The sequence below is a fragment of the Nycticebus coucang genome, chromosome 2 (assembly GCF_027406575.1).
Source record: "Nycticebus coucang isolate mNycCou1 chromosome 2, mNycCou1.pri, whole genome shotgun sequence".
Taxonomy (NCBI): domain Eukaryota; kingdom Metazoa; phylum Chordata; class Mammalia; order Primates; family Lorisidae; genus Nycticebus; species Nycticebus coucang.
In genome coordinates, this window is record NC_069781.1 from 59,927,874 (window position 1) to 59,951,753 (window position 23,880).

The 23,880-nt window shown below is 36.5% G+C and overlaps 1 protein-coding gene across 2 annotated transcripts in view; it reads right to left on the reverse strand.

The window, feature by feature from the left end:
• Nucleotides 1–23,880, reverse strand: part of ADAMTSL1 (ADAMTS like 1) — a 1,032,656-nt gene that overhangs the window by 221,655 nt on the left and 787,121 nt on the right. For both annotated transcript variants that reach the window (XM_053571995.1, XM_053572002.1), the window contains 4 exons: nucleotides 21,212–21,350; nucleotides 6,921–6,971; nucleotides 2,300–2,504; nucleotides 895–1,042 (listed from right to left, as the gene is read on the reverse strand). In XM_053571995.1, the coding sequence (XP_053427970.1) occupies nucleotides 895–1,042; nucleotides 2,300–2,504; nucleotides 6,921–6,971; nucleotides 21,212–21,350 (543 nt within the window). The remainder of the gene's footprint in view (nucleotides 1–894; nucleotides 1,043–2,299; nucleotides 2,505–6,920; nucleotides 6,972–21,211; nucleotides 21,351–23,880) is intronic.

Below are 23,880 nucleotides of genomic sequence, written 5' to 3' on the forward strand. Positions count from 1 at the left end.
TTATGATGACATTCGCTTGCACTGAGGCAAGCTAGAGGATGATAAAAACTTATACTGTGGCTGATTTTCAAAGAAATGTAATAATTTAACAAAATAAAATGTTTAAAGAAAGAAATGGGAACCATATCTAAATGTTAAAAATTAGAGGAGGTTTATAATAAAGAATTCTTTACCTCTGAATGATTTGTGGCTTTGGATTTTTCTCTTTCATTGACATAGGTAACAAAACTTGCACAGAAATCAGAGGAGTGAAACTCCTCATCTGAGAGACTCAGTATAATTATAATAAATCTTGCTAAGCAGAACTTTTCTAAAGTTCCTTTTTAGTAAATTGTTTGCAATATCTATTATCTTATGATATATTCCAAATTTTATTTCAAATTATGGTTCTGGAATGCAGTCTCATACTAATGTTTTAATTTTTAATATAAAAAGTGACAATTTTCTGTTTCATCAGTTTGAAGTATGAGACTTCCCAGTGTATTTCAGGCTTAGCAATGAACTCACTTGGACTTATTCCCTTGTTTACAACATCAAGAAATGTGGATAGTAAATCATACACAGATTTCTTTTTTTTTTTTTCACAGATTTCTATAATATCTGATCTCCCTTTAAGCAGGTATATCTGTTATTTTTTCAGCAACAGTCTTCAAACAACTTTATGACTTGAGAGACATTATACATGTATAAATAGATTTCTATATGCAGTACTTAAAATTTATAAAGAAAACCATTGGAAAGATTTTAAAAGGGAATCAAGTTCATTTAGTTTAAGTTATAAGAAATTTGTACTAAGAATACTAGGGAGACTTAAAAATATTCCAAGGAGTTTAAAACATCACCTGAATACACTTGACAATGAACAGAGTGGTAGGAAAACACCTATCGGATTACCTTTGGGTTTGTAGCAGGGAGTGGGTATGATGCATTCCTCTTTGATGTGGGGCTTTGTTTTGGGGCTACAGCCTCCTGTGTGCATTCCTCGATGGTCGATGCAGAGAACCACCCGGTACCTGAGGCCCTGGCCACACGTCACTGTGCACTGGAAAGAGATCACAGAGAGAGGAGACTCATAGGCAAAGCCTTGTTTACTTTTCTTTCCTTCCCATCCAAGACTTTTTCATCTAAAGATTCCTTCTTGTGTACTCATGGTAAATTTATACCACTTCTTATCAGTCATGAGATCTTTGTGAAGTTATTTGATGTCAAATTGGCTAAAAATGGACTCTTCCAGTCCTCATTAATCAGTCAGCAATCTTTAAGCACTCCTCATGTGAAAAGTCTCAGACCAAGCATGGAAAAGGAGAAAGCCTGTGTTCCAGTTTGATTTGCAACACTGCCATTTATTTATTTATTTATTTATTACTTTGCTAATGACTGCTATATTCGAAAAGATGGGAAATGCTCCCACCTGAATATTTTAAAATTTTGCACTTCTATCATAACTAATTTATACTGAGGCATGGCCAACCCCATTGATTATGTTGAAATGGGAAAAAACTGTTTCAAGGAACTCATTCCATGGCCAGATACCAGACACTGATAGTCCCTCCCATGTTTCTCCACGTCTGATACCATATCTAGATTTAGAAAACGTTACAGCTGTGATCTGCTGTTACAAAGCCACAGGGCTCCGCGAACAGCCTTTTGTCATTTCTGTGGCTTGAGGACACAATGGTTTATTTCATCGTTCTAGTTCCTTTGCCATTTCCCTTTTAGCATTAGCAGCCAGGGAACTCAGAATAACATTTATGTTTAATTACAGCAAGTTTCCTAATGTCTATAACTTTTTTGTTTTAATTATCCTACCACATCCCAATTTTAATTTTTGCACTATTGTCATTTCACCTTTTCCCTCAACAAATAATATACAGAGTAGGATTAATTATAATCTACTTAGACCCTTTTTGGTTATAGATTAAAGTATAATAATAAAAAATGAAGTCAAACTTGTGGTCTACTGAACTCTATCATTAAAGCCGCTTTCACAGATTCAGGATTAGTCAGCCTCGATTACCCTTGAAAGGCATTCATTTCCCTTTGCCATTTGAAGGAACATTATCTGGGATGCAATTGAGGCTTCTTGAAGTAACTTGAAGAAAGACATTTAAAAAAAAAAATCAATTACTTTTGGTCATGCTGGCTTTGGGGCTATCCTACTCCGGGAGCTAAGCTGGAAAGCTTCTAGACACCTCAAGAGGAGAAGTGTGGAGCCGCACAGGGTACCCGGTGGGCCATGATGGTGAGAGGGAAGAGTGGACTCACTCTCCTAATAAACAAAGAAAGAAGGCACAGTTACCGGAGACCACTCCTGTGCCAGCCATTTAGGGCAGTCAAAAATGTTGCAGGGCTGCACGATGGGCATCTTAGGGGTGTACATGCATTTCCACTCTTCCACTGAAGTGACATGCCCCTGGATGTCCTCCTCCACACAGGAAACTGCCCGGCTCTGGATGCCCCCCCCACACGAGGAGGAGCACGCGGTCCACGGGGTGGCCTCCCACCTACAGAAGCAAGGGTAGTCATCAGGGCAGACATGCACATTGCCACACCTCCTCAGTGACTGGCAGACCAACCCCTTTCCCCACGCCTATCGGTATAGACAGGTTCTGAGAGGCTACTGTCCAGAGAACCAGAAGCCATCTACTGCCTCAATCTGATGATTAAGAGAGAAGGATTCACCATGGCCAAGAAGGCTTTGTAAACCATGGTGCTCTACACAAATGTAAGAAATTACAGTTTGAGAGATGTTCACAAAGATATCTGCAGTATCTGTAACCTACTCAAAAGATGTAGTCCTTAGCTCTTCTTACTATGGTTTCTATATATATGTCATTTTTTTCATAAACACAGTAAGTGCCCATGGACAACCAGTTGACACTAATCATTTGCAACTGAGCTGATACTTTTTATTTTCATTGCAGCACAGTACTTCATTTCTTAACTTTTAGGTGCTCTTTACAGGAGAAACTCATAAAAGATTAAGGTAAACAATACCCTCCTTTACTTCTGCAATCATCAGCTTTGGGGCTTCACAGATTCAAACTGTACCATTATTAAGCTGAGAAACAGAGGTGTTAACATAGGCGTTATCCACTTATTCTCTGATTTTTGAAGGGTATTGATAGTTAGAGTTCTTCCAGTAAAGAATTCCTAGAACTGTAAAAAGGTTTGATTTTGGTTGGAATGCTAATGGCATCTGGATCTAGGTACACAGTTAAGTAAAATAGAAAATAACAATGTTTCTAATAACATTTAGGATAATTCTGTTGACTTTTCAGAGCTATACATAGCTCTGAAGCAGTTAAATCCAGATGAAGAGAGAAATACCTTTGCCTAGTTATTTTCTCTCTTTTGTAGCTTTAGAGACTGTAGAATTTCTAAAAACAGAAACATTGGGACTGAGTTGAGCTTCTATGTCTTGTGTACATTCTTCTTACTGATGAGGATTGCTAAGGAGCTTTAAGATTGCTCTTACAATTATGAGAGATGTAATTTCAATGAGAGAAATAAAATGCCACTGCGTTGATCCATCTGAATAGTAAATTTTAGAATATTGCACAGGAGTACCATGAAGACATTAATAGTTCTGCAAGTTGTATTTTGTGTACATTGTGAGCTGGATTTGTCTTCTGCACAAGTCTGAATAATGTGCATTTTCCAGTGACAAAGGGTTTCCCTTCACACTTTCTCTTCACTATTGAAGTTTAGGCAATAATTGTTGTCTTCACTGCCAAAAGCCAAACGTGCTGCCAAATACAATATTTTCCTATGCATATTTCCCCAGGAGACATACAAGAAAATGTCATTATGGGGAAACTGAGGCCCTCTACTTAGCTCTTAGGAGATGTTCTAATCTCTTTCAAGAGAATAAAGTTGCTCTGTAGAGAATTTCTCTTCTGAAAGGATAAGACTTATTCTCACTTGCCTCCATGTAAATCTCTATAGGGCTTCCTTCAGGAGATGGATAATAGGCCTGACTTAGATCGAAAGTGGGCTGAATATACAAGTACAAAATTCACGTTAGATTTGATCTGACAGTGAAATTGGAGTAGGAGTATGTTGTTAAATGTACATTTAATTGCTTAGAATATTAAGATGCAATAAAAGAGCATATTTTCTAACTGGTATTCTCAAATCCCTAAACTTGACCCTTCTAACGGGAGAGTGATTAATTTCTATCTGAACACTTGGATTTGACCCTATTTCACAAATAGTAACAAGTATCTGTTTCACTGTCAGTGATCACAGAAAGACAAATGAGGCTAGTGTTATTCTGAGAATTTATAGTATGGTTCCAGCATGCAAGTATAGTTCTACATGTAAAAAATTATCATGTGAATCCTTGTATGGGTGAAATATGCTGGGTGATTTAAAGAAAGTGTAACAAAAGCCAAGAGAGGGCATCCATTGGGAGGTCTTAAAACAGTAACCAGGAAAGTGCTTGGAATGAAAAAAAAATGTATCCAAGAATCTTGTCCTTGAGAACATTAAATGAAGTTATATTTCATACATTTTAACTCCTTTGACTTTTAATTTTTTAAGCAACACTGTGTTTGATAAAGTCTCAAAATTGAGAAGAAAGTAGAAAAGTGGCATATAGTATAATTAAGAACTGAGATAACTTATCAGGGTCCATTCTCATATTTTGTTTGGATAGGTATTACAGTCGACTGAAAGAAGGAAAGAACAATCTAAAAATGTGTTAAAGTGTGTTTTGTATCTACCCTTGAGGTCTTAAACCCATTTAAATAATTTAAATAAGTAAAGCCTTCTGCCTTCATCAGTGGGTACCTGCCATGTAAGGACCATGTTTGAGTTTCAAGTCTTCTTATTAAGTGAAAACACATTTGTAGAAACAAACAGCTTCAGTTTACTAAGGCTTTATCAGTAAAGTCCTAACTTTAGGACTCATCATCCTCAGAGGTACAGGGTTTATTTGTTAATCATCTTTCCCCTTTCCCCCTGTGATGCGTGGACGAGGTGCACACACATGTCCAGGAGGACCATTGCAGTTTACCTCTGGGTGTTAGGCATTTGGGGGAAATCCCAGTTGATCAGAAATCAGTTTTAACTTACAGTAGGCACTAATAGTTATGCCAGGGAAATATAAACAAGAGAGATCATAGACAGGACAGAAACCTAGGAGCAGCCACTACAGGAAAAACAGAACCGTGAAGTTGCTCACTTCTGACACCCAACTTTGCCTTTATCTTAAAATGTGTGGCTTTCACATAGATACAGGCATCTCATGAATAGTTATTTTACAGATAGAGAAATTAAATCTTGGTTCTGTTGAATTAACCTTTTGATATTTTCATTAAATTCTATTTTTTTTTTTTTTTTGTAGTTTTTGGCCAGGGCCATGTTTGAACCCACCACCTCCGATATATGGGGCCAGCGCCCTACTCCTCTGAGCCACAGGTGCCGCCCTTCATTAAATTCTTTTAAGAAGAGTTCTTGATCAAACCAGCAAAATGCTACATCAGACATGTTCTGAAGTTATTTATATTCTTTATCAATATAGTCGTAGAAAAGTGGGAAGGAGCTGACTAAGGAGGTGGCCACTTGGTGAAAGATCTTAAAACAATAACAAATATCTAGTATAAATCAAATCTACCCATCTCTCTGTGACAATTACATGAAAACTGAGTTTCCTGCCAGTCCCTGAGTGTATTTAAGTAGACACTGGATGACAACCTGCATTGGGATATGTATATTATGTGAGTATCTATATATATTTATGGATGTGAAAATATGTATGCACTGAATAAGAATGCAGATCTGTGTAACCATATATGTTTACACATCTACAAACATAGAGATGTTTATGTGTAGTTGTGAGTGGGAAAAAGGAATGGGAGAATGAAGCATCACTGGGATGTTAGGCTAGATGATGTTAAGGGGCCTCTAATTCATTACATATTTGGACATTTTCAATCAAACTTTGCTTTATTTTATAGTGCAGAATAAAATTATTTTCTGGGCTTGGTTTAGTTTGGGACAGACAAAACCACTATGGATTATTCCCACTGTTTATGATATGATTTAAACCCTTGGTTCTAAATAACAACTGATTCCCTAAGGGACAAATAAGCAAAGAAAACAGAGAAAAGGTCTATTTCAATCCCAATTCTGATTTCCGCTCTGTGTAGAGCTATTCCAGTGTGGCAGGAAGTACACTCAGTAGCCAGTATATTTTCCAGTTTTCTTATGAATATATTATAAAGAGAACAGATTCTTTTAAAAGTTCTTGAATTAATTTCACGACTTTTTCTAGTTTTAAAAAGTCCTGTTCTTTTAAAAATCAATGCAGTACACTGAATTTTATGTTTTGGAAAAAATATCTCCCCAAATGCTCTGAACAATAGAAATATGACAAAATTGTCCTTTTGTACTTAACTATGATTCCTTTGAAGTAAAAAGAGGACATTCAAAGCCTCCATGTAGAATAATAGCACATCTGGAATTCCACATTTGTGGTAATTCAATAATACTTCAGGCAGTGTTTGTTTAGCAATTAGCAACAGTGCTTTAATGACTAGGGTTTATATTGCAGAGGAAACATGGAAAAGGACAAAGGAAGTGAAAGAAAGACAGAATATAAACCCACACACTGCATCTAATGAGAGTGAATTACTGTGTCCACTCCAATGTAATATGATCCTATCTTAAAATGGGTTTTGAATGACAAGCTTACAGTCTGAGCAGGCCAGTATTATTCAAGAGCAGAACTCAGGATGGATTGCAAAATATACCATCTACCATCTTCTTCTTTTTCCTCTTCTTTTTTTTTTTTTTACAGAATAACACAGAATCTATCTATGGTGTGTGTATTTGCATATATGTGTATTTATATATATATAAGCAGCAGAAGACTGATTTGCTAATTCTAACATCAGGACGACGGATTTACGTACCGAGGAAGGGGGTGGTAGAGGTCATAAGGCATGATCTGCTTGAATCCGTCACTGTTAGGAACAATAATGCCAACCCTCTGAGTAGAAGGTACACACAATAAAATCAACACTAAATGATTACATTATACAACTTTATAAATACAAATGCAAAATAACATCAATAAATCATCTCTGAAAAACAACACTAAAACAGTTCAATACCTTTATGCTAACATATGCTTTAGGATGGGGCCAGTTCTTTGAAAGGGCACCATTGACTGTAATTAGTTCTCTGATCCAAGCAGGAAATACCACTGGAAAGGGTAGTGGCAAGAAGACTTGGCACCTCATCATTAACTATGACACAATAAGCTTGCAAATGTTCTTTAATCCCCAAATTATACATCCTATGAGGTCATTATTATTATCATCATTATTAACGTTACTTCCAGATGCTTACCAAGCAATTGCAGTTACTGTCTCATTTTTGATGAAAGAGAGCCATCAGAGAGTATGTACTTCAGAAATGACTAGACTATGTAACTGCATTAGTAAGTTTCTTTTCTCGCCAGATCTAGTACCTGGGAAACAGTCACTTATGTACTTTAATTTTTCTACCAAAATAAAGGTAGACAGTTAAAGTGAGATAATGAGCATTAGAGGGTTTTTTTTTCCCCAGTCTATGAAATCATGCACAGTGTTAACTGCTATTATGGTGGTGGTTGTGATCGTCAAGGCTGCTGATAATATATGTAGTGCCCTGGGAGACCTGTGAGGTTTAGAATCAGAGTAGAGGCTAAAAGATCTACAAAACATGATGTTACAGGCTGTGTGGAGGTTCCAGAGGCCTTTAGGACGCTAGTCTACTACTCTCCCCTACTTCACTGATTTCACTTAAAGCCTCCAAGTGTTAAGACTGGGTCCTTGCTTGAGGATTTTTGATTGATGGGTTTTGGATAAGGGGGTTAGTACAACAGAGCCTCCATCAAGAGTGGGAGATGGGGAGACTAAATGCACAGATGCAGAGCATGGCAGGGTATAAATGGAAGATGCTTATTTTGCAACTGACAAATAATAGAAAGCCCCTCTTCTGAATATTGAAGTAACCCATGTATTCTATCTGCTTTCCTGGGCTGGCTGGCTGGGGATATATTTACGTATGTATAAAATATCAATATATTCAATATAAATGTTTATATTTCTATTTAAATAAATAAACTAAGACTTTTGTTTTGACCCCTATCTTCTGCTATGGGATAATGTAGTATTTTTAAAAATATGGCCAGCAAACTTAGGTGTTTGGGTAGAAAGAGTGAGCTGGGAAAATTGTGGGTCAGAGGAGTAACTGGATGATTGGGGATCATGAATGGAAAGAAAGAAAGAGAGGGGGATGAAGGGGCCTCTGTATTTTCCAAAGAAATTACTGAAAGGAAAGGGGATATAAGAGAGAAGTTAAATTTGTTTGAGAGAAGACAGGAAACAAAGCTGTGAAGAGAGATACCTTTTCCCAGGAAGGAAAATCATTGGAGTGCAAATTTATTTCTTTTATGTGACTAATTTTTCCCTATTTATTTGTATAACTGAACTTTTTACATTTGTGTGATAAAATTTTCATGGCGTATGTATGTTACATTGTGTGTGTGTGATCCTTAAGTAACAACATTCAAGAAACTGGAATACTATCATTGGGCATGCTCAAAATTCCATGGTTTTTTAACTCATAAATGAAAGGAATATTACTTTTCTCTCTGTTTTCTGATTTAAACTTCCTTTCCTTTCCCACCTTTTCCTGACAGACAAAAAAATGGAGATGAAAGTTGAGCCCCGTCTTTATTAGAATCATATGATCTCTTTCCAGTAATTCTTATATCTAGTAATTAAGGGAATTTTCGTTCTAAAACAAGGTCTATATTTTAAAGAATACCAATATTCCACAGTTCTTCTAATAACATCATATGTACACTGTTACCTACTAGCAGTCAATTAAGGAATAAATCACTTTGAAGTGACATATTACTGGACCCTAGTATCTTTCTGAATACCTACATCAATTCTGAAGTGCAGAGAGGTAGACCATTGCCTTCTCTCCTCAAAAAATTTATGGCTGTAATTTGTCATTTTCAATATTAAAAGGAACTGTTACAGATCTCTGTCAACTGATTTAAGCTGATGATATGTAAAATGGAGACTAGCACTGAGGGAGACAAATAGAAGCGAAGACCGGAATAGAAGGGGGAGTGTAGAGAATTCAAGATGTTGGGCTTTGCTTTGGACTGACTTAGAAAGTATGTTTTTGTTTGAATAAGGAGCTTTAAACCTGGATTCAGCAAAACTATAGCTATATTTGTCTTTCTATGGCATGGGTCATAGTGAAGCCTCATAAAATGACTCTGTGGCACCTGTGAAAACAGAAAGATATCAAAACAATGGCTCTCTGTCCAGTCCTGCTGATGCACATTTGTGAGCATGGGCTCGGTGCTCTCTCTTGGGGTTCACGCCATGGCCCTGGCCCCTCACTGCACTGTCACGGCAGGGAAGGCCGTCTTACCTAAATTTTAACTTCTGATTGCTTACCTACACTTCGTTGTTAAGTGTTCCTCATAAAGAATGATGAGAAAGGATGTAACTCAGGGCTTTAAGATAATTTCCTTATGTTTGTGTCTCGATTTGGATGTGTGTATATATATGCATGAATTCAGGCATGGGCCTGAGTATGGGGGAAGTGGTGAAGGAGGCAAACATGATTTTTAAAAATGATCACAAAGGCAAGTTATAGGAAACAGTTGCTTTGGGAGTGAAAGCTCCTCATTCTCCATCCCCTTGACTATCCTGACTGCTCACGCTCTTCAGTAGAGGTTGTGGTGGTGAGAAGAGAAGGTGAGGACCATTCTAGAGTAACGTGGCATCAGTAGAAAAGGCATCCTACCTCATTTTCTCTAAATACACACCTCACTGAATCGTCCAGTGACAATTCAGGAGAATGCTTCAGTGTCACGATGGGTTCATATAGTGAAATATTATGCAGCATATTAACACATCTTTTTGAACCATTTTAATGACATAAACATGCTCATATATAATATTGACTGAAAAAAATTAACACAAAAGACAATGTATAATATAGCCTACAATTCTCAAAAAAGGTGATATATAAATATATCATCTATATAATCATTTACATAAAGTATGTACATATATGTGTCCATATGTGACATGTGTACACACACAGGTATATGCTTGTACATATATACGTATACACATACACACACACACATATACACATATATAATACTGAACAACAGTGGTTAGTTACCGGTTTGGGATTATGGGTAATTTTTGCTTTCTTTATGTGTTTCTGTTTTCCAAGCTTTCTATAATGTATTACCTTTTACAATCATAGCAATTAGAATATTCAAATATAGCAAAATTCAAATCTAACAAAGTATAAGACAGAAACATTGAATTTTCTGAAATGGGACCATCACCTCAAATTCCATGTGTCCCTTCAAGATTATTATATTTTTGTGCAGAAATGAGCTAAAATACCACTTTAGAACAATATCCTCAATTTTAAAGAGCAAATCTAAATCAGGCCCCCACTATTCCCACTACTTTTATATATTTATATATTGTGGAATTTACATATTGTGATAAATTTCTCTCTATAAAAAATCCCAACATAATTAACTCCAGGGGCAACTCATTTATGGAGGTTCTTTTTATTATGAAAATGAAGCATAAGGCGATCCTTTTATCACAGTCTTTCTCAGGGAATCTCTCCTGACCTCTCCTCTGCCTCCTCTAGAGCTGCAGATCTTCCTTGCTGGCCTCTTAATAGCTGGCTGTGCTCTAGGATTTTCAAGCTCAGTGTGTCCCAGACAACTCATTGTCTGCCCCTGTAAACTGCTTCTTCTGCAATCACGATTACTGTTCAGGGCAGTGCTCTTCTCCAATCTACTCTACGTAATTTGGGATGTCTTTGCCACTCAATTCTGGTTGTCATCTCAACACCAGCACCTTTTGCCAAATACATGTCCTGACACAAGTTTGGGTACTTTCTGTTGACTTCTCAATCCGGCCTCCTCATTGCTGTCATAGCAACTGATATTTCACTATTTTCATTCAAAAGACTTAAGTGGCTCCATAATACTTAGTGAAATTTCTTAGACAAATGCCACTTCTTCTAAAGTCTTGCCTATTTTCTCTCTTAACATCTAGCCAGAAATTCTCTCTCCTACTTCGAAACATCCCTAACACTAACTCTTCTCATAGCTTTTAACTACGTCAGCTCTCCACATCTGTGAGTTCAGCATCTGTGGATTTAACCAACTATGACTTGAAAATATGTAAGGAAGATAAATGGATGGTTGTTTTGCATTGAATATATACAGACTTTTTTCCTTGCCATTTTCCCCTAAATAATTTGCATAGTATTTACATTGTATTAGGTATAAGTAATCTAGGGATGAGGCCTGACAATTAAGTGTGTGAACTTGTTACTGTGTGCTTATGTTGGCAACACAGTACAAACAACTTAGTAAGGTTTCATAACCTTGGTCTATCAATGTTTCACAGGTGCATTCGTGCTGATATGTGGTAGTGTCTTGCTTAGTGGTGTTTATTATTATCATTGCATGTTTTTGTGTGCTGTCATAAAAATGTCAGAGCTTGAATTAGAGCAATGAACAAATAGTTGTAAATTTCTTGTTAAACTTGGCAAGAGTGGAAGTGACATCAGGGACATGTTAGTCCAAGTTTCTGGGGATAATGCCATGAAAAGAATAGCAGTGTACAGATGGATGAAACATTATTCTGAGGGGAGAGAAAGTATCACAGATGAAGAGATAGTGTAGTTCTAGTATTTGCATATAACCAATGTGCATCCTCAGATGACAATTAAGTTTGCAAATTCATCCTAGAAGAAGTGCTACTTACTTCCCTACTGAATCTCACTATTGTAACCTTCTAAGTACTCCCCTTTGGAAGCGAGGCACTGGCATCAGGGCAGCCGGTAATGAGCAGAACTGACAAAAAACATTGCAAAAATATATTGAATTGTACAATAAATTGTTGGCTAACCATGGAGAAGCATGGCAGATCAAGTAAACATTGATAGAGAAACAGGAAAATCTTAACTGAAAGTCTTGGCCAATGACTCTGGGCTCTTGCTTCATGATAATGCACCAGCTCACACAGCACTGCCTGTGAGGGAGTTTTTAGCCAGTAAACAAATAACTGTATTGGAACACCCTACCTACTGACTAGATCTGGACTCCATTAACTTTTCTCTTTATTGGAAGACAAAGGAAATATTAACAGGAAGATATTTTCATAACATTCAGCACATCGAGGTAATATAATGACAACTCTGATAGCTATTCTAGAAAAAGAATTCCAAAATTGCCTTCGAGAGTGAACTAGGCACTGGCATCAGTGTATAGCTTCCCAAGGGGAGCACTTCGAAGATGACTATAATGATACTTAGCAATGAGCTATGTAGCACCTTTTCTAGAATAAATTTTCAAACTTAATCATCAAGACCTTGTATATGAGAATGTGCATAGGTTATATGCAAATACTACAACTATACCATTGTATATAAGAGCCTCAAGCATTATGGATTTTACTATGTTTGGGTGTCCTGGAACCAATCTATCATGGATACTGAGGGATGATTGTGGTAACTTATAACTGTTGTACAAGTTTTTCTTCAGTTTGATCTCATGGGTCAAAATCCACATTGGGTCTTTATTGCATCCCTGCACATAGGGGATTCATAAATGTTCATGGAGTGAAATCATGTCATTGGTGTGCCGATGCAAAGACAAGCAGTACAATCACCATCCAGAATCAAGACAAATAAATAAAAACGCAAAAACAAGGTTACAAAATAGAGAAGGAGGGAAAGAAACTCCCAATTTCTAGTTGTTGGGTCAGTGTTTAATCCCACTCCTTGCTTTTTTGCTAGCGCTGTCATCTTGGGAGAGAGGGCCATCTGTTTTGGAGAGTGCTTTGGCAAGTCAGGAAGGCTATTGAGGCAAGCAAGGGTAATTGTTTCATGTGATGCAGAGAAAGGACAAGTGAACGACCACTGTGCTGCTTGGCTTAACTCTATATCTTTTCACCAGGTATTTCCCACTAATAACTGTGAAAGCTTTTTAAAAATCTTCTCTTTTCTCTCTCCCTCATGTGTCTTTTGGGTATCATGCTGCTCTGTAACTGCACAGCTCAATTGCTCAAAGTGCTGGGGCTGAGGCTCTTGTTGGTTCATCTTTGCCTTTGTCACAAGCACAAACTCTTTCTTGCCCAGGATAGGGTTAGGTACTACATTTAAAAGAGCAAGAGAGAATGAATTGCTTGTAGTACAAGTAGTTCTGGGACAGAGGATGGTGCGCCATTTTCTCTAGACAACTCTAGGGCAACAGAAACCAGCCCATTCCTAATGGTTTACAATGGGGCAGGAGCCCATTAATGTCCAATTAAATGTCCGAAGAGACACAGCATTTTGCTTTTTCATCAGTAACAAAGAAGAGGATCAGAACAAAATGGGGAAGAAGACCACCTGAGAAGTTGGGAGATGGCAGGTCAGTCCTCCTCTCTGCCACTTTCTTTCTGTGTAATATCGAGTACCTTATATCTGGACCCCTGCTTTGGACTTGTGCAAAATCCACACGTTGGATGAGACCAGAAGTTTTAGGATGAAGTAACAGTGGGGTCTGGAAACCCAGGACATTGGCTCTATTGTACCTGCTCCTTCTGGTGGTATGAAGTGGTTGCTGAGGGCTGGACTCAAAGCTCCGTGGGCCACAGCTTGAAACCACTGAAATCCCCCCTTCCCAAGACTTGGTGACTTCCTGAAATACAATGGGTTTCCCTAACATTTACAGAGGCAAACTGGGATCTAGCAAATAATAAAATATTCTGTAAATAGGTCCCAATTTTTTCAAACCATAGAAACTGGTAAGCCACATTTATTTACCTGGTCTGCACTGGAACCAGACAAAAGGAGGCTGCTTCATTGTCCACATCTACAAGTTTTTTAGACACAAATTCATTTCCAGCAATAAACTAACTATTGGAGAGTTTTAATATTTTGGGTCAAACCATAAAAAACTTCCTCACATCTTCTCATTTACAGTTCTGGGGTTAAACATTGTTGATATTAGGGAATGTAATTTCTGAACTGCTTTTTAATAAATGAGACTAATATTTTCCATGGGCTTTGTTCACTTGTTTCTGTAATGAGCGATTTGGCCATTATTTGATTTGAGTAAACATCAGTGTTTATGTTTATATGGAAGAGGCTTGCTTGCCTAACCTGGGTATGTGGTCTATTCAAATACCTAGACTTTGCATTGATAGGTGAGCAGTTCTGTCCTGTCTGTGGGAATCTATGTCGGGTTTCAACCAGATCTCACAGGATACTGAAGGCATCATGCTGAATAGGGTGACTTGGGGGAAGTGATGGAAGGGATGTTGCACCAGGGATCAAGTTACCCATGTTTATGAGGCGTAGGAGATGCTCTGCAACTAGAAGTACTTAAATCCATATCCCAGCTTGCTTTGGTCAAATGATTTAACTTAGGGTGAGCTTCAGTTTTTGTATGTATAAAATACAGATGACAATCTCTGTCTTGCCAACCTCCCAGAGATTATAAAACTGAAATTAGATAATGTGATATGAAAGGGCCTTACAGATTTCAAATAGAAGTGACATTGGGGGAAATCTTTTTGCTGGTATGGGTCTCAACTTAATAATGATAGCTAAAGTTTATTGAGTGCTTGGCATCTTGCTAAGAGCTTTACATGTGTCATCCTATTTAATCCTCAAGGTCACTCTCTGATGGAAATATTATATTCATCTTACAGATGGCAAAACTCAGGTTTGGAGAAGTTAACCAAAGAAGTTACCTCACTAATAAAATCACATGGTTACAAACTGATATAGTGAGGTTAAAAGTGAGGATGAATGACGATACTTATTCTATTAACTCAGACTCATTAAAAGAATTATACAAGTGATTGTACTTTAAAGCTTTAAAATACAATGTCAGAAGTGGTCTTACTGTTAGTGATGAGCTGGTGTGGTAGAAGAACTGAATTGCCCAGACAGCTGAGTTGTAACTGTTTATTTAATTGCCTGATGATGTATCTGTAAGCTCAAGAAGGGTGTGATCTTATGTTCTAAAAAGTACCAGAACTCTGCTTCATTTATCTCATTACAAGTAATAATGGAAATGAAATTTTTATGGGTTTTTTTCTTATTGCTTGTTCATTAGTTGCCCCCAAATAGGACTTAATCAAAAGGAAGCAAGTTGTTACTTTTCTAACTCATTTTTCTACTGTAATAAAATGAAGACCTCCATGATGAAGAAAACATTTCATTATAAGCTTAATTGCTAAATAAGTCAACCATTTTCTACTTTTTTGAGACATACCTGGCATAAAACCCATGTGAATTAAATGGAAAAGCTTCACAGCTAGTTAAGTGGAGGTGCTCAGATGTTTGTGAACTGAGATTTCAGGAGTTGCTAATTATCTTAATTTCTCATGGTCTTTATATTTTTAAAATGAGATAAATGTGATTTACTTTCAAGATGATATTTTTTTCTAGGAATGACATCTCCTGTTGTTTAACATCTCCATGTTAAAATAACTTGCCTTTCTAGTCTCATGTAGAATTCCAGAGTTCCATCTTTTCCTTTCCCAGATGAGAAAGCTGATTTCTGAAGGGTTTAGAAGTTTCTCTGAGGTAACATCAACATCATCATAATCACGATCTTAGTCATAATAGCTGCAGCAACCAACATTTATTGAGTGCTTATCATGAGTCATGCACTCTGCTAAGCTCTCGAAATGTACATATTATGCCATTTATTTCTCATGACAACTTTATGAGGTAAATATCGTTATTATCCTCAATTCACAGGATGAAAAAAAGTGAGTCTTAGTGAGAAGAAGGAACTTGCCAAAGGCTATTCAACTAGTAAGTGGCAGGGCCAGGATCTCAGGCCAAAGTTCCCACTCCTGCCCATGAGGCTACGGCCACTGACTCGTAGGTCAGCAAGTTAGCACGAGAACCCGTGTTGTTTACACGTCTACTACACGTACTGCCTCTCCTGAGGCAGAGTATTTCTTTACAATTGCATTAGGACTCAATTCTGGGACTCTCCCCCCATAATTTGGTCCCTGGCCAGGGATAATTTATGCAATTTACTATCAAACTAAATGGAGGTAGACCAAAAAAGTTTTTAAAAGTTCACTTGAACTCACTAAGGGCCATTGCTTGGGGCATACAAGTTTGGGCATTTACTTAGGACTGTTGCTCTGAATTCCTTGGGGGAAGGGGGAATCTGGATGCAGTTTCAGCTCGAAATAGATTCGTTTGCTAATGATTGTGGCCATAATAGCGTGATGAGTGAGACCTTTTTTCACTTGTCCACCCCTTGCCAATTTAAGCCCCCTTCATTACAGCCTTGGAGGGAAAACGAGAGGTCCATGCCAAAAATATCTGACAAGGTGGTTCTCTGATCTTCTCACAAACAGTGTCTTGCACAATTTCCCCCAGACAGCCTTAGCAGTCATACTGTCTCGCAGCCTAGATATGTAAGGCCAAATGTTGCATATTTTACATCTAAAGCAACTCTGAAAATATAAGATGCTTATTAGCAGAATTAAAACTATGCCTTTTTAGTTTTTGCTGAAGCATAAAGCATGCACTTTGAGGCTTTCTGGCCACATGATAGGATTGACCCTTCACCCAAGAGATAAAAATGGTACAAACCATTGCACAAATTCCAAAATAACCTCCCCTGATGTAAGACAGAAGCTATGACTATAGCATGGTTGGCACATGAGAAATTTTTATATTTGATTAGATCCCAAATGTCTTAGTCACACAGGACAGGGCTCGTAATACAGTGTTAAATGTATGGAGCAGAAAAGAAGTTAAACACATAGTAGATCCCTGTCATATGGGAGGGCCAGGCATCTGGACTTCTGGGAATGCCCAAGTTGGGACTACCACCAGAGCATATAATATACAATGTACAGGGCACACGACGGGCTCAGTGATGTCATAGCTTTGAGTTGCCAGTGAAAAACATTATTAATTTTGGCTAAAAGTTATTAAATCCTCATATTTCACTTTCTCTTCCCTTCACTTATAAGCATTACATTTTGGCTTTCTTTTTGAGATAATTTTTGGCTAGAAAACAAAGTATTTTATCACTTCAGAAAAATGACGGCATAAATAACATTAGTTGAGATCAACAAAGCCCTCTTGGGGTGAGACTACTGGGCAGCCAGCAAGGCGCAGTTGTTAATCTCACAGTACAAGAAACTTAAACTCCTGCCTCAGCAAAATGTACAGTTAAACCTGCTATGGCTATTCAGGCTTGCTTTTAGGAGAATGTAAACAAAGAATGCTAAGTCATTTAATTCCTAAGTGTCTACTGTATAGGGTACGATTTCAACTATGTTATGAGCGATAGGACAGGAAAGAAATACAGAAAAAGCATTAGCTGTGATATTTGGTGGGTACTAGAGATTATTAGTATTGTTGATTCCAGTGTAGCCTTTTAAGTTACCAGCATTTCTAAGTTAGCATGTAGAATCAGAAAAAAGACATAAAAACATAAAAATTCTTTTGAAAGAATAGGGTATAGATGTCAACAATCTCTTTAGCCTAAAGAACCACTAGATGAAGTAATCTAACTCTATGGAAGATAGTTGATGACATTGGTGAGTATAAAAAAGGGAAACAATGAGAAGGGATAAAAAGGAAGAGCAACAAAAAATGAGAGCAAAGGAAGAAAATAGAGCAAAAGGAAGACAGAATGAGAGCCAAAGAAAAGGACAAATGACAAGACCGATGTTCCTGAGGCTCCTCCCTGCCACTGGTTTCCTGGGCCTATCTCATGTTCCTATCAAGACAACTCCTAGAAATTGTTTGTGTAATTAGGAAGGTATTGTAAAGTTCTGGAGGCTGAAATGATGGCTGCTATTCATAATCATGACCTGATATCTGAAGTTGGAAGAGGCACAGTTGCAAACAGTGATTTAGAAACATTTTGGTCACTGAAAAGTTTTATATTGTGTAGAAGACCAAAAATAAACACCTGACACCAATATTTATAATTTTAGTTGATGAGTTCAAATGTATAACTTATAGACTTAAAATAAAGCAATATAATGAGAACAGGGAAGCTATTTTGGCAAACAGAAAAAGTGGCTATCAGGGATTATGGCTACTGGTGGTCACACCCAGTTTATTTCTGCTTTGTTTGGTTTTAAATGTGTAGTAATGAGAAAATTCTTAGTTATCACAGAGAAGTAGTCACTAATAGAAACAGGTTTTACAGCTCACCTTGCAATCTTAGGATATGTATTTTTACAATTAAACAGACATAATTGAATAACTTAATGATGAGGGCAAGAAGTATTTACTTCGGTAGCACAACATTTTTACAACGGTTACTACAATTTTTACAGTTTAACTTAGTTCAAATCAGATTGAATCCGTTAAAATGAGTTGTTTTAACATATTTGAATATTTTTGGTGAATTTTTAAAAACACTTTAAACTACATCAGACAAAATGTAACAAAGCAACTCTGTGGAATAAGTTCTGTGGGCACAGTTTGAAAAACCTCTAATTTAATACAACAAGCAACCCTCCCTCCTGCCCCCACTTTGTGGGTGAGAAAGCTGAGTTCTAAAAGGGTCAAGTCATAGCCTACTGTTACAATCTTCATTACTTAGAGCCAATCTTGCTACCAATCTTGAAAGGGAATAAACTTGGCTATCTAAATGAGATTTTGCTGTTAAATATTATAATAGGCCAAAAATCCTAGTGTGATTCAGGACAAATGAACAAATATCTCAATGGCTAGATATAATAAACGTCTTTGTAAATTCAAAAATATGTGACTTTGTTCTAAGAATATCTATGTTTTCCCTTTTGCGAGTTTCTAATTTTGGACATAAATTTATTTGTTTAATGTCACTATTCAGTCTTGATTTTACCATTAGACTATTAAATCTGTAGTTAGAAAATAGTTTCCTGAGCGTTTGATTCTTCTGTGACTGATGAGAGAACAGACCTATTTTACAGAAACTCCTGCTTCCTTTTTTTAGTCTATTGCTTCTTGTTTTGTCTTAGAAGGTTTGCTCTGATCCCAGGTATACAAAAGAGTTTAATGAACTCTTATTATTAGTAGAGTTCCTAATATAATTCCTGAAGTATCTGAACCTCAAAAAAGTGTAACTACTTTTTCTAAATCAGCTTTCCTTCAGACTTGTACTGGTAGGTCTTAATTTTTACAGCTTTGTCTAATTACTTCTTCAATAAAAAAGCAGCTTCCTGACATTTGTCTCTTACTTCTTCTTTTCTTTTTTCTTTTCCCCCTTTCTTGCTTTTTTAAAAATAACCACCTGTCCCAACATTTATTCGTGTGTTGTACTAGAAGTTTTAAAATTACATAAGACATAGAAAAGGCTTGAATTGCACTGGCAGACTTGTCTCAATATAGAATGGCCCTTTGCTTTGGATAATAATAAAGAGGTCAAAAATGTTACTCCAACAGAGGAAAGCAGGTAAAAACCAAAGGCCAGAAAGAACAAGTAAATTTTGCTGATTAGAAACATTTTCTTCAAATTGTTAACAAAATCAGTGCTTTTATTTCATGCCTGTCTTTTATGGCCATTACTTCATTGGAAAAGCTTTATAAAGTTGAAGAAAGTGAATCTTTCATTTCTCAGAAATACAGGTACAAATTTTGATGAAAATGTGTAAAAGACTTTCAAATTCTGTCTATGGCTGAGTTGTCCTGTCTGAATTGGCTATCTAGGCTTTTTGCCACACTGATCTTCCTGTTACAGGTATGCAAAAAATGTGTAAGGAGAATAATTTTAAAATAAAATTGAAGTGCATGGGTTATAGTCATCTTGGCTAAAAATACTTCAAACCTTTAATATTTCCAAAATAAAGAAATCCAAGCAAAAATGTAATACCTCATTCAGTTTTTATATCATATCCAATTTTTAATATGTAATTTTCTGGTGTAATATGAAGCTAATTAAACTTCACCTAAATTTTACTATTATAAAATATCTATTCTTTTATTCCTTTAATGAAAAGCTGTTATTCTGAGTTCCCTTTTATGAGGTAGGTAATATGGTTCCTATGAGTTAATTAATAATAGCAATTTCACATCATAAGTAGAATTTAGAATTCATAAACATAAAGTAGGAAAAGTGTAAGAACATAAACTTTAAAAAGTTAACAGAAGAAAACAAAAGGTAAAATTGCATTGCTTATAATCCCAAAATATACTAATTTGAATCAACTTTGCCCGTATAGTATTTTAACTCTTTGAAGCTTTCTTTTTACGTATATATAATTAGTAAGCTTTGATTTTAGAAAAGAACACTGAAGTGTTTCTCAGAAACCCAAGAAGTTTGTAAAAGAATTCTCTACTTTTTAATTACTTTTCTAGGGGAAGAATTTTCTTATGTCCTCTCTCATAAATTGAGGAGGAGTGAGCTAAGTTACTAAAAAGAATCTCCAGGAAGTGGTATAACTGTAAAGGAAAATGCCCCCAAAAGGTTGTTGACCTGCAGTTCAATGATTCCCCCTCCTCTGAGGGTATTTCATCTGTCAGGCTGATTCTCAATCCTGCAAATAATGTGAGGGCCAATTATGGTTTCCAAAAAGCAAGCCACGATGTGTGAAAAGTGTCAAGTGTCTGATTAAGCTCCTACTTAAAAGGATCTTTTAAAAAATCTGACTGCTGGAAATAAGTCTTGCTTTCTTTTTAGCAAAGGCTGAGTTTGTTCAAAGGCAGCAAAACTATTTTCCAGGGCCGATCTTGACTCTAATTCATCAGCGTGGACCACCTGCAGGTTAGAATGGATCAGCTGTGACCCTGAACTATGGGTCTGATCAGGGACAGAGATAACATGGAAAGCATCCTGAGAACATTGTGTCATCACACTGGTTAAAAACATTGAGTAGTTCATTGTCCCGGCCTTGTTAAGGGCAGAAACAAGGAAACAGAATGGAAAGAAATCAGAAGAGATAATGTCACTGGCTGCTTTTCAAAAGGAAAAGCTGGAGAGCCTGAGACGGCATCACACAGCAGAAGAGCAGGAGCCTGAGCATTACTTGCACGTGATCAGGAATGGACACAGGACGGCAGCGCTCATTTATGTTTCATTTCATTTTCAATTAAAACGCTTCATTTTAATTTAAAAAGCTTATTCGGAACTTGATTTATGTTTACAGTAAGTGAACTAGTAAATGCAACTGACCTGGCTGGACAAGGATCCAAGTTGCACTCCTGGAGCTTGGGTTTGGGTTTGATGTTCTCTGGGTAATAGTGACAGTACTGGTCGGCAACCACGCGGTTGCTCCGAAGGTCATAACACTCAGCTGATGTCAGCTGGTAACCTGCAGTATCAAACCATCCAGGCAAGTTTAAACGCACATGCCAATGTAATAATTTCTTTATGCTTTTTGGCTAGCTCACATTAATGGAAATTATTCCCCAATGCCTCAGTCATTTCCAGGAAAAAAGACGCATGATTGGAAGGCTCATTAATTTTTGCAGACCTCAAACACTGTGTTTTTCTCAAGTAATCCACTCAAGTTTTAATAATTAAATTATATTATAAGGCTTGAACTTCATAAGGGCATAGCTAAGTTATAGGACTCTGTAGTAAGCACTATTTTTTTTTATGTCTTTTGTACGATTTAGAAATACAACACAGAATTCTATATTCAAAAAAGACCATCAGTATTTATATATTAACTATCTTATGCAATGACATTGACTTGCCTCTTTAGTACCTGGGGTAGCAGGCAGAATAAACTCCCAAATTAATAAATAAAGTAAATCCAACATCTCCTTGGATGTTGGGGGAGGGGCAGGACAACATCCTGCCAGCTGCCTGGAAATACTACTTTTCCTAAATGTAGCTTGAATGGGTTGAGCTGAGTAAAAGGACAATCGAGACCCCAATTATAGCCACCATGAATGCTGTTTCCCTATAGAACTAAAAAAAAAAAAACCCACTTCCCTATTTATGGCTTTATTTAAAATCTTTTGTCACTTTTCTTTATATTAAGTTCCTAGTTAATATAACTTAGCCTCCATCCATAAATTTCTATTGTTTAGAGAAGCCTCCTAAAAAAAAAAAAAAAAGTCTTGCTGAGTAATAATTCTATTCATGTGTTTTAATCTTTCCTATCTGCCTTTTTATTGTCCTATGGGTTTCTGGTGGGGTGGTGATCAAGACTTATATTTTGGGCGTAAAGAACAAATGTACAAAGAGAATTAAAAAAAAGTTAGGCAGTTTGTATCATTTTTCCCTAACCTACCCCTAAATATATTATCCTTGGCAGGTGGTTGAGTGCTATTATTGCAAAATAGGAAGCGATATTTAACTTTTTAAGGGACTTGCAAAAGATTTTAAGAAATCAAAAGGAGGCTTATAAGCCAAATTTCCTGGCTTGAGGCTGTGTTCTCAGACCACCCACAAAAATTAATTGTTCATTAAGGACTTAAAAAAAAGACCTTATAAAATTCTACTGTAAAGATGAAAAGCATGGAAAGTAATAAAAGCAATGGGTGAGAACACAAGTTCCATCTAACTTTCATTTTATTAAAAAAAAATCAGGTAGCAAAATGATATTTTAGATAAGTAAATGTAGTTTTAGTTTTCATTGTATTCTAAAGCAACTAATTTTATGACAAGCTAATCATTTTATAATTATCCATGTAATAATTTCAACACAAGGAAAAAGTTTATCATATAGTGAAATGTGGGCACAACAAGAAGCAAATTACAAATCTGAAATTATGATTTTTCAAAACCATAATTTGTCAGCTTAAACCTGTTTCTTTGAACCTATTATGGAGTATATGAAATGAAAGGTTAGAACAAAAATGAAGTAAATGATCAAAATGGTCAGTTTATTATGTTTTCTAAAGTTTCACAAGGTATTAGGAGCAGTAAATTTTACTCTTAGCAAAATGGCCAACAGATTTAATGTGGAACCAGAGAACAGAAGGGAACTTAGAAATCATTTCTTCATACATTTCCAACTGGGCCATGAAGAAGGAAGGAGGCTGGTGTCCCCACCCTCTCACTCAGGGCAGTCCTCCTCCTACCTCAGCTTCCTAGTTACAATTTCCTTTGAATAAAGTTTTGCTACCTACAAACACCTGAAAACCATTGATAGTTCTGTGACTTCTTCCCTTAGATGTGAGGTAAATGAGGCCCAAAGGGGTTGGATATATATGAATCTAACCTTAGTTGCCTTATTATAAAATAAGCTAGTGTCAAGGTTACTGGAATCATACTCTGACAGCAGCTCTATGTGCAACTGACACAGAGTGCATACAATTGAATTGCTGTTTCTCACAAGGTATGGTTTTCATTTTTTAAATTGAAAAACATTATTTCCTTACATTTCTTTGAAACTATTTCCTGTTAGTTATTAGTAGCTATATCAAAATGTATTCCCATGAAACATTCCCAAGTAATTGATGATTTATTTTAAACAAAGCAATTTTCTATTCAAGAGAGATAAAGCAACTAGAAAGATATCATTCAAAATGCTTAAAATGTTGACTTCATATTAGCAGTTATTTAATGACCATGCAAAAAGCACTCGATGGCATTTTGAACAACTACTTTCAAGCTAAAACCCAACATGGCTCTATATAACCACATTTTCAGTGGTTTGATAACATTATATAGACAGAGACAAGATAGCTTAAGATGAATTACATCACGTACTCTGTTCTACAAAAATTGATGGGTCATCATTTGTCTTCATTTTGAGGTACTCTCTTTTTATCTCTTGTCAAATTAATCTAGTGATATCTATGTGGATTAGCTATTTAAAGTCAGCTAATTAACTGGTTTCCATGAAGCTTCAGCTAGAATTTATCTGATGTGTTAATTTCCAAAAG